The sequence below is a fragment of the Grampus griseus genome, assembly GCF_964374135.1.
Source record: "Grampus griseus genome assembly, chromosome: 11".
NCBI lineage: Eukaryota > Metazoa > Chordata > Mammalia > Artiodactyla > Delphinidae > Grampus > Grampus griseus.
Genome location: NC_139005.1, coordinates 2,000,217 through 2,012,459, shown reverse-complemented (window position 1 = coordinate 2,012,459; position 12,243 = coordinate 2,000,217). Strand labels below are relative to the sequence as shown.

Genomic DNA, 12,243 nt, shown 5'->3' with positions numbered 1-12,243 from the left:
TTAGTTGTGGCTCACAGGCTCTAGAATGCAGGCTCAGTAGTTGTGGCACACGGGCTTAGTTGCTCCGCGGCGTGTGGGATCTTCCCGGACCAGGGCTTGATCCTGTGTCCGCTGCATTGGCAGGCGAATTCTTAACCACTGCGCCACCAGGGAAGCCCCCTATAATTGCTCTTAATTGGTCTCATCCTCCTCTCTGAAGCTACCCTAGACTTTCATCCAGCTCTCAAATCACTAAATTAAGCACATATGAAAAAGAACATGGATTCAGGAGTTTTTTTTTTTTTTTAATTTTAAAATTCTTTAAGGAAAAACAGGATGTGGGAAAAGGCCTGTTTTTTTTCCTGTTCAGGGTCCATGGTATGAGGTCCTTTTGTGTTGGGCAGTATACAGTATCTATGGAATTGCTCCTGTTTTATGAACATCTCCTTTAATCTGTTGACCTTCACAGAGGTAGTCTGGATTTAGTAGCACTGTGGTCAAAGCATGGGCTTTGGAGTCAGACCTAGGCTTGAAATAGCCTTCTACATTTATTAGTTATGTGACCTTGGATGAGTTATTTTACATCTGTAATCCTCCATTTTCTCATCTGTCACTGAGAATAATAATAATACCAACTTCCTAAGGTTAGAATAGATGTTTAATGTGGCTAGATTAGAGTTTTTAATTATGAAGTTCTTATCTGAATTTGGAGGTGAATATTAAATATCAATGGGTTTAAAATATCACCACTGGTTTTTTTAGATGATAACTTTGTAGCCCCCCTCCCTTTGTACAGATAAACTGTGCACTGTTGAATGACACATCTCTGCCTGTGGCCTTTTGCAAGTTTCTCTGAGCTCTTCAACCTTTTGTTGGAATGTCAAACAGAACTCAGTGCAGTTTGTTGAAATAGCCTTTTAAAAAAGTCTGCTTGTGTACACTCTCAGTCTCATGACCCAACGCCCTTCATTCGTCCTCCTTTCTAGATGGGAACAGTGGGAGATGTGTTGATAGGAAATTATACTTAGTGATCTTGGGCAAGTCACTTAGTTTTGGCTTTGATTTCCTCAGTTTTAAAATTAGGAGTAGTTTAGATTATTTAATTTTTTAAAAATTTATGGGGACTTCCCTGGTGGCGCAGTGGTTAAGAATCCGCCTGCCAAATCAGGGGACACAGGTTCGAGCCCTGGTCTAGGAAGATCCCACATGCCGCAGAGCAGCTAAACCCGTGCGCCACAGCTACTGAGCCTGTGCTCTAGAGCCTGCGAGCCACAGCTACTGAGCCCATGTGCCACAACTACTGAAGCCCGTGCGCCTAGAGCCCATGCTTTGCAACAAGAGAAGCCACCGCAATGAGAAGCCCGCGTACCGCAACTAAGAGTAACCCCAGCTCACCACAACTAAAAAAAGCCCACACGCAGCAACGAAGACCCAACACAGCCAAATAAATAAATACATAAATTTTAAAAAAAATTTATGAAATACAGGAAAAATGCAGAAAATAATATAATAGACAGTACTCAGATTTAACTTACATTTATGTTTGACCACATTAGGTGATCTTTAAAGGTCCTTAAAAAGGAAAGATTTTTTTTAAAAAAACTCATTCTAAACTAGATATTCAGTGAAAGCAGAAAATTTTATTAGAATCTCAGGTTTTTAGAACTGGTTGGGGCTAGGAACAGGCTAGGAATAAATATTCGGAAGCTGTCATTATGGGGGTAGTGGCTAAAGCCTTAGGGATGAATTGGTTTCTCCAGAGGAAGGTTGTATAGAGTGAGATGTAAAGAGGGGGAAATGACAGAGGATCCAGTGAAGAAAACTGAAGCGGTGTGGTCAGAGAGTTAGAAAGGCAGTGAGTCATATAATTGCAAAAGAGGAATTATAGGAAACATGCCATTGTTACTGGCATGCAGTTACTAGTGCTAATGTGCTCTTAGGTAGATCTGTTTATTGATGTAAAACAAAAGAAGGTTAAGGTGGGTTGAGATAACTAATACTTTTGTGATCAGAGGTAAAAGGCCAAAACAGCAATGTAGCCATTTTTCTGTTCACGTCATTGGTAGAGAAAGTCTTGTGGAGGAAAAACCTTCTGATTTTGTTGAAGTTGGCATAACCTGTTTGCCACAGACCTTGGTGCTTGGCAAGCTGGTTAGATGCTGTGCCTCCAGCTCAGTTGATGTGAATAAACAAAGTCTTATTCCTCCTGCCAAGAATGGTGTTAGGGTGATGACTGTGTGTCCTACTAGTCTCTGAGGGGTTTTCCTGAATACGTTTTTTGTGGTTTGCAAAATACAGACCTCACACAAAATTATACTCTGAATTTAGTTCACACCAAACCAAAAGATCAGTGTAGAATTCAGAGCAGTTAATCTAGTAGTAGCAAAGTGGTTTTTGTGGTTATTTTTATCTCAGATCTCCAGACCAGCCCATTTAAATTCTGCATTGCATGAAAAAGCAGACCAAGAAAAAGTGTACACAGGTGATTTGAATTGAAAAGATCACTTAGTAGGGCTTCCCTGGTGGCACAGTGGTTAAGAATCCGCCTGCCAATGCAGGGGACATGGGTTCGAGGCCTGGTCCGGGAAGATCCCACATGCCACGGAGCAACTAAGCCCATGGGCCACAATTACTGAGCCTGCGCTCTAGAGCCCACGAGCCACAAGTACTGAAGCCCACGCACCTAGAGCCCGAGCTGCACAACGAAGAGTAGCCCCCGCTTGACGCGACTAGAGAAAGCCGCACAGCAACAAAGACCCGATGCAGCCAAAAGTAAATAATAAATAAATTTATATAAAAAAAGAAAAGATCACTTAGTAATTAGGCTGTGGGCTTGGGTAGTTTCTGTGGCTAATATTTGTGATATGAAATATTTTTAATGTCAACACCTGCATTTCCCACTGCAATAACACCAAAGGTTTGTATGTTTATAACAAGAGTTTTTATTCTTTACCTTTTTCAGTCATCAATTCTTGTGGGTCTCATACCTGACATTCCCTCAAATCGGCATGCGGGTATTTATGAGTGGTTGGTGCAGGCCCATTTCCAGGTCACTTAGCAGAGTCAGGGATCTAACGTAAAAGTGCAGCTGGGGCATCTGGGTACTTTTGGTAAGGAAGCAACAAATATGAGGCCTCACAGTTATCCTGAGACATTGGTCCCATCAGAATGAGCAACATTTAGAAGCGATGAGGGACGCTTTCCTGCTGTATTCTGATTCCTGACCCACAGATGGAAAGCCTTTCATTTTTCTGAAATTAATGCTGAGAAGAACTGAGAGACAAGGCAGTTCAGGCTTATCTACAGGTTTAAATGTCTGGGCTTTTGACTTCTGCAATAAGAATTTAATAGTGTATTTCAGGGGTATTGGGTAAAATGTTTTTAAGGTGAGTTGCTTTGTTTTTTTTGCTTGTGGTTATTGGAATATATAGAATACATATTAGAGGTGGAATATATAGTACAGAACACAAATTAGAATGTAGGAATTAGGTAGAAATGACTTGGCATGAGGTTTATTTATTTTTAGATTTCTGGCATGTGTACTTTCTAAGACTTTGACCTCTTTAACTGTGCAGCGGGTCAGAGGGTTGTTCAAGGAGCTCCCTCTTGACTTGCCCTGACTGATGGATGCCCTGTAATGGGTTCACTAATAGGAACCACATCTGTTACTGTCAGATGGGACTAGTAGCCATGTAGGCGGGCTGGAGCTGAGCCTCAACAAACGCCAGGTGGATAAGGGTTAGTGAGTTCTTCTGGCATCTCGACAGCCTGGTCGTTGAATTTCCTATTCACAAGCATCTTCACTCTGTGGTGGCAGCTCTCTTCTCCCTGTTGAATAAATATTCAGTCTGTTCTGACATTTCCCTTCTGGACCTTTTTTCCTTCTTTGCATAGTGGAGTGTTTCTGATTTTCATAGGTAGATGAAGGAAAACTGGGGGTAACTTAAGGAATTTTGTCACCTTGCACTTTAGAAAGGACCACTGGAGAACTCAGTGGTGATCATGTATTCCATCTTTGTTCTGCATTGGATTTTGATTCTTGCTCTGAGCTCTCTAGTGCTGACTTCAGGCACCAGAACTGGAAATTTGTAATGTAACATCTTTTGGATTCTCTGGGCTTGGCTTATTGTAGTTCTACTGTTTGTCAGTAAAACACTTTTTTTTTTTTTGTCACTGCTGAATAATCTTTTCTTTTTCCTCATCTTTGAGGAAAAATTTAAGTAGGTTGGCTATCTTTACACATGTCAAGTTTCCATTTCATATACTATTCATGGGAAGAACTCATTTAGATCTTCTTCAGTGGCTCTCATTAGCCGTTTGTAATTTTCAGCATACAGAGCCTATACATGCTTTGTTAGATTTATACCTAGGTATTTAATTTTTTTGGAGTGATTGTAAATGGTCATACATTTTGAAAATTGCAGTTCAGTATTGCATCATATTTAATTCTGACCAGTTGACAAAATATCAACATTTTAAAAAGCTAGTGTAGGGACTTCCCTGGTGGCGCAGTGGTTAAGAATCCGCCTGCCGATACAGGGGACACGGGTTCGATCCCTGGTCCAGGAAGATCCCACATGCCATGGAGCAACAAAGTCCGTGCACCACAACTACTGAGCCTGCGCTCTAGAGCTCGCGAGCCACAGCTCCTGAGCCTGTGTGCCAAAACTGCTGAATCCCGTGCGCCTGGAGCCCATGCTCTGCAACAAGAGAAGCCACTACAATGAAAAGCCCGCACACTGCAACAAAGAGTAGCCCCTGCTCACTGTAACTATAGAAAGCCCATGCACAACAGTGAAGACCCAACACAGCCAAAAATAAAAATAAATAAAATAAAATAAATTAAAAAATTAAAAAGCTAGTATAAATATGCCTCTATTTTCCTTAGTAGTATTTTTACTAAGAACCATTTCAGGCACTTAAAATATAGGTAAAATACTAAAACATTTTAATATGGTAAATGACGTGTAGGAGTTTTTAATTTTAACGTAGTTGGCCTTACCAGTATTTTTTCTTTATGATGTATCCTTTCTGGGTCTTAAAAAAAAAAAAAAAAAAATCCTTCCATGCTGCCCTGTCTTAAAAGATACTTAAAAAGTATCTTTCTTTCTAAAAGTTTTAAAGATTTGCGTTTTATATATAAAGCTTTGATTCATCGAGAAATCATTTTTGTGTATGATGTGAGTCAGGGTTCTTCCCTCCTCCCTCAGCATGGGTAGCCAGTTGTCTAAAAACAGTTTATCGGATACTCTGTCCTTTCCTCACTGGTTACAGTGTCACCTCTGTTTATACGTGTATGGGTCACTACATGGTGTGAGTGTGTGTGTCTGGGCTCGCATTTCTGTGGCAAACGTCTGTTGGTTTATTCCTGTTCTAATACCGTGCTTTCTAATTTTGCTTACTTTAAAAAATCAAATTTATTGACATCCAATAAACTGCATATATTCAAAATGTACAATTTGGTAAGTTTTGACACACACCTCTGAAACCAATGGCACAGTCAAGATAAAGAACACTGTCCCCAGAGTTTTCTTGTACCTCTTTGTAACCCCTTTCTTCTGCCTCTCCCTGATATTCTTCACTCCTGCCCACTTCCTCCCTCATATCCAGGCAACCCTTGGTCTGCTTTCTGTTACTGAAATTAGTTTGCATTTTGTAGAATTTTACATATATGAAATCTTACAGAATTAGTGGTTAAGAGCTTAGGATCTGAAGACAGACCATTTAATCTTAAATCCATGCTCTATCACTTATTTTTAGCTTTGAGATCTTCGGTCTGCTTTCTTCTCAAAGTACCAGTTTTGCCAGTTACCATGGGAAATTGAAATTTTCCACAGGGAAAATACAAGGGAAGGAAATACGATGCTTGAGAATAGAATTCTGAGGACTTCTGATATACTGTGTATGTGGTTGGCAAGCATATGCATGACCACGTGCAGGAAGGTTCAGAAGTCTGAGGGTAGAATGAAGAAAACTGTTTAATACAGAAGTAACGGTTTGTAAAAATAAACATGACTGGAAAAAAAAAGATGATGTGAGGCTGTATTTGAAATGATTGTTCAGGCTGGGAGAAAAACAAAACCAGAATGGAGGTGAATAACAAAAAGTTAGGGATGATAGATCAGAGGTTATACTTTGGACAAAGAGTAGATTTAGTAGGCATAGAAGAAAGGAAAGAACCGTGTTTCAGAAATAAGATTTTCAGAGTTTGAAAGTTCTTAGGTGGACCTTTCCAGAACGTAATAAGGTGTACCCTGTATCATTAATTAAAGTAGAATAGAGGAAAATTAGAGGTGCAAGAGTGTTTATTGAGGGGGCAGTGGAACTTGTGCTGACGAATTATAAATGGGACCTGAAAAGACGGCTTCCCCAATTTCTGGCTTGGTGAGACTGGTGGCATTGAAGTGGTTGAGAGAAATACAGTTTAGCAGAATGAAATGTTGTTTATTTACATGTTTTTCCTCTCCAGCATGGTCCAACGTAATTTGTAAGTACATGATGGCTTATCTGTATCAGTCTCAAATGAGACTGGTCTCCTAGGAAATTTTCCACAATACTTAGTGAGCAGTAAGTGCCACTGAACATACAGTACTGGTTCTCAGATACCTTATTGTTTTGATATAATATAGTTTCAATATGTTATTGATGTAATAATACAGTTATGATATAATGTAATAATAATATTTCCTGATGCTTTGGTATTCTCTCTGTGAGTCATTACCCATATTACCTATTTTTTAAATTAATTAATTAATTACTTGTTGGGCTGCGTTGGGGCTTCGTTGCGCGCGGGCTTTCTCTAGTTGTGGCGAGCGGGGGCTACTTTGTTGTGGCGCGCGGGCTTCTTATTGCAGTGGCTTCTCGTTGCGGACCACGGGCTCTAGGCACACAGGCTTCAGTAGTTGTGGCACACGGGCTCAGTAGCTGTGGCTTGCAGGCTCTAGAGCGCAGGCTCAGTAGTTGTGGCACACGGGCTTAGTTGCTCTGCGGCATGTGGGAATTTCCTGGACCAGGGCTCGAGCCCATGTCCCCTGCATTGGCAGGCGGATTCTTAACCACTGTGCCACCAGGGAAGTCCGACCTATTTTTTCTTTGTGGGTTATTCTACATTCAGACAGGAAAAATAATATAGTACAAGTTCAAGATTAAAGATATTTTGTAGAAACATACTTGTTATCTTAGATGTGCGCTGTCAGTGTGGTAGCCACCAGCCACACGTGGCTGTTGAGCACTTGAAACATGGCAAGTCCAAATTGAGATGTGACACAAGTGTCAATTACAGTATGCATTGGGCTTTGAAGACTTAGTACAAAACAAATGTAAAATAGCTTATTAATAGTTTTTTATATAGACTATAGGTTTGAAATGAAAATAATGTGTATATATATTAGATTAAGTAAAATATATTATTAAAATTAATTTTACCTCTTCCTTTATCACTTTTTAATATGGCTGCTAGAAAATTAAAAATTCACAAGTGGCTTGCATGTATGACTCATGTTATATTTTTGTTGAGCAGAAAGAAACCCACCTCCCTGTTTTTCTGTAATCAAATGTGTAACTATTTGCTGAATTATAAATCCTTAGTGGGAAAGCAAAAAAACAAAAGAATTTGGTGTGTGAGTATGTTTAATGAAATTTGCTGTGAATAGATTTTAAAATAAGTACAAAATGCCAATGGCATTCTTTATAGAACTAGAATAATTCTAAAGTTTGTATGGAAACGCAGAAGGCCCTAAATAGCCAAACAGTCTTGAGAGAAGAACAAAGCTGGAGGTATCATGCTCCCTGATTTCAAACTATATTATAAAGCTACAGTAATCAAAACAGTATGGTACTGGCACAAAAATGGATACATGGATCAATGGCATATAATAGAGAGCCCAGAAACGCATCCACATTTCTATGGGCAATTAATCTATGACAAAGGGCCAAGAATATACAGTGGGGAAAAGACAGCTTCTTCAACAAACGGTGTTGGGAAAACTGGGCGGCTACATGAAAAATAATGAAACTGGACTGCTCTCTCACACCATGCACAAAAACAAGTTCAAAATGGATTAAAAGGACTTTCTTGGTGGCACAGTGGTTAAGAATCCACCTGCCAATGCAGGGGACACGGGTTTGAGCCTTGGTCCAGGAAGATCCCACATGCCACAGAGCAACTAAGCCCGTGCACCACAACTACTGAGCCTGCGCTCTAGAGCCCGCTTGCCACAACTGCTGAAGCCTGTGTGCCTAGAGTGCGTGCTCCACAACAAGAGAAGCTACCACAATAAGAAACCCGCACACCACAACAAAGAGTAGCCCTCGCTCGCCGCAACTAGAGAAAGCCCACGTGCAGCAACGAAGACCCAACGCAGTCAAAAATAAATAAATTAATTAAAAAAATAACCGAAAAACCAAAATGTATTAAAGACTTAAATGTGAGACCTGAAACCATAAAACTTCTAGAAGAAAATATAGGCAGTACCCTCTTCAACATCGGTCTTAGTAATTTTCTTTGGATATGTCTCCTCAGGCAAGGGAAGCAGGCAAAACTAAACAAGTGGGACCACATCAAACTACAAAGTTTTTGCATAGCAAAGGAAACTATTAACAAACAAAAAGACCACCTACTGAATTGGAGAAGATATTTGCAGATAATATATTCAGTAAGCGGTTAACATCCAAAATATACAAAGAACTCATATAGTTCAACATAAAAAAAAAACAACTTGATTAAAGAATGTGCAGAGGATCTGAGTAGACATTTTTCCAAAGAAGACACACAGATGGCCAACAGGCACATGAAAAGATGCTCAACATCACTAATCATCAGGGAAATGCAAATCAAAACTACAATGAGATATCACTTCACACCTGTCAGAGTGGCTATTATCCAAAAGACCACAAATAACAAGTGTTGGTGAGCCTGTGGTCTGTGGAGAAAAGGGAATCCTTGTGCACTGTTGGTAGGAATGTGAGTTGGTGGAGCCACTATGGAAAACAGTATGTAGATTCCTCAAAAAATTAAAAGTAGAACTGCTGTATGATCCAGCAGTTCACTCTGGGGTATTTATCTGAAGAAAACAAAAACACTAATTATAAGAGATACATACACCCCTATGTTCATTACAGCATTAATGAACCAAGGTATGCAAGCAACCTAAGTGTCCATCAGTGGATGAATGGATAAAGAAGATGTTGTCTGTGTATGTGTATATTATTATTCAGCCATGAGAAAGAAGGAAATCCTGCTGTTTGTGACAACATGGATGGGCCTTGAGGACATTGTGCTAAGTGAAGTAAGCCAGACAGAGAAAGCCAAATACTGTGTGATTTCGCATATATGTGGGATCTAAAAAAGCAAATGAACAAACATAGCAAAACTGAAACAGAATTATAGATATAGAGAACAGGTAGTTGCCAGAGGAGAGGAGGATGGGGAGAGGAAAGAAATAGGTGAGGGAGATTAAGAGGGACAGACTTACAGTTACAAAATAAATGAGTCAAGGGGATGGAATGTACAGTGTGGGGAATACAGTCAGTAACTGTGGAATATTATTGTGTGGTGACATATTGTAATAGACTTTTTGAGGTGTATAGTAACATCAACTTACACTGCTGTGTTTCAGGAAGTAACATAGGGCTGTAGGTCAGTTATACTTGAAAAACAAACAAACAGACTCAGAACAAGAGACCAGATATGTGGTTACCAGAGGTGAGGAATCAGGGGAGGGAAGATTGGATGAAGACAGTCAAAAGGTACAAACGTCCAGATATCAGGTAAATAAGTACTAGGGGGCTTCCCTGGTGGCGCAGTGGTTGAGAGTCCGCCTGCCAATGCAGGGGACACGGGTTCATGCCCCGGTCCGGGAGGATCCCGCGTGCCGTGGAGCGGCCGGGCCCGTGAGCCGTGGCCGCTGAGGCTGCACATCCGGAGCCTGTGCTCCACGACGACGGGAGAGGCCACAGCAGCGAGAGGCCCGCATACCGCACACACACACACACACACACACACACACACACAAAAGTACTAGGGGTGCGGTGCACAACAGGATAAAGATAATAAGCACGGCTGTGTGTTGTATGTGAAAGTCATTAAGGGAGAAAATCCTAAGAGTTCTCGTCATGAGGAAAAGGTTGTTTTCTATTTCTTTAATTTTGTATCTGTATGAGACAATGGATGTTCACAAAACTTACTGTGATAATCACTTCATGATGCCTGGAAGTCAAATAATTATGCTGTACACTTTAAACTTACACAGTGCTGTATGTCAGTTATATCTCAAAACTGGAAGAAAAAATAAGTACTTATATTAGATTTCTGATTATTTTAAAGTTCTATCTAATGGATGGTATTAAACTTTGGTGGTAAAGGTACCTGGATACCAAGCTTTAGCTGACTAGTCTTGACATCTGAAAGTAGACCTTGCTTTGCCTTACAGATCTCTAAGTGCATTATGGGATTGTCAGCTGCAGCTAGATTGTATTCTCTGATACAGCAGGTGTCATGTTTGGTGACACTTACGGTTTTCTTTCTAATTTTGGATTTTCTAAAGTAGCGTAACATCACTTGGGAACTTGTTAGAAATACTGATTCTTGAGCCCCAACCCTGCCAAATTAGAAACTTGTGGCTTGGCCTGGCATTCTGTTTAAATCCTCCATGTGATTCTAAAATTTGAGAAACACAATAGATTATACCACTTTTATAGAAGTAGCAAAGCTCAACCCCTTCATATAAATTCTCCAATTTTGTCCCCTTTATTCAGATCTATTTATTTTGATTACACCTTAAGTTAACGGATGTAAATTTTATTTTATTATGGAAGTGCTCACAAAATTTTAGGGTTTCATTTCTAAATAGTCACAGTTGTATTTAGAGTGGTATTTTATTTGATTCTAATGAAAGTTTACTATAAAAGTATCATTTAGGCAACTGTACTCATCTGTTTGGAAGGAATTACGTTCCTTTTCAATTAATCATTTGTAAAAATGTTATATTAGGTGGATGCTCTGCGGTTGCGTTTGGAAGAGAAGGAAACCATGCTGAATAAGAAGACAAAACAAATCCAGGACATGGCTGAGGAGAAGGGGACACAAGCTGGAGAGATCCATGACCTCAAGGACATGCTGGATGTGAAGGAGCGGAAAGTTAATGTCCTTCAGAAGAAGGTGAGGTGCAGGTGTTCTGAGCCCAGGGCCCCGCATCAGACCCACGTCCTCATTCCTACCACTGAGTTGTACCTAAGTGCTGTCAGAGTTTCTCTCTCATTCCTCTGTTTATATTTTTGCAGGTCGTAATTGAAACCATTGCTGCAGGAGGTAGATTGTGAAAACTGTTCTGTATGTTCAGTTTTTAAACTTTCGAAGTAAACACTGTTTGGTATCTTCAGTAGTATTTTCCATGCTGCTGTCTCTGAAGAGTGCCTTGTGAATTGCCAGAGTATTTGCATGGGCATTCTTCTGCCTCTCCGAATCTTCTGTCTCGTACGGCAGCTGTAGGGCCATGAATTAGTGTAGCATGTGGGCCGGGATTCTTGCAAGACTGCAATTTTGAATAGAAACACATGCTACTATAATGACATCTAATCTACATATGTCAAGGAAAGGAAGACTTTCTTTCCTATTTTACCTTAATCATAACTGGAAAGAGGCTAACACTGTAATAAGTAAGGGAAGTACTAATAATTGTCTTCCCCTCCCCCTTCTAGCTAAATTAAAGGGTACCTTTGAGATAATAGTTATAGTAGACACTGGTATTTATTGTTCTTCTCCACTGAGGGGATAGATCAGAAATATTTGACATTGTCCCAGTTTATTTTTAACCTCTAACAATAGCCCAGGAATAAAACTCTCTTTGCTAAACCTCAAATTCAGCTTTTCTTTTGTGTACAGAGGACCATGTTCAATAGTTGTCCTCTATTAATTTGGTTTTCATTTGCTTTCAATGAGTAAACATAAAAATTTGATCACTCTAGATAAGTGACTGTAGTATGTTGTTAGTGGATGCTACTTTGTTTTACATTTTTATACATATGTTCTTCTCACCTTACCCCCCACTGCTCACTTCCCCTTACCGGTTTCTTGTATACACTTCCAGGCACAGTTTACATATACACAGGCAGATACGTATTCTGTTTTTTTCTGTTTACCTCTTTCTGTGTTCTTCCCATGAACATTTTATGCACAGTCCATATAAAGCAAAAATGTTTCTCTAAACACAGATGTTACCATTCCTTTATTTCCCTTTGCTTTCCTTTTTTTCCCATTAATGTATT

At 39.9% G+C, this 12,243-nt stretch overlaps 1 protein-coding gene across 2 annotated transcripts in view; it reads left to right on the top strand.

The window, feature by feature from the left end:
* The window catches only part of ERC1 (ELKS/RAB6-interacting/CAST family member 1), a 394,109-nt gene that overhangs the window by 110,171 nt on the left and 271,695 nt on the right, over nt 1-12,243 (top strand). For both annotated transcript variants that reach the window (XM_082665275.1, XM_082665274.1), the window contains exon 8: nt 10,970-11,137. In XM_082665275.1, coding sequence (XP_082521401.1) covers nt 10,970-11,137 — 168 coding nt within the window. The remainder of the gene's footprint in view (nt 1-10,969; nt 11,138-12,243) is intronic.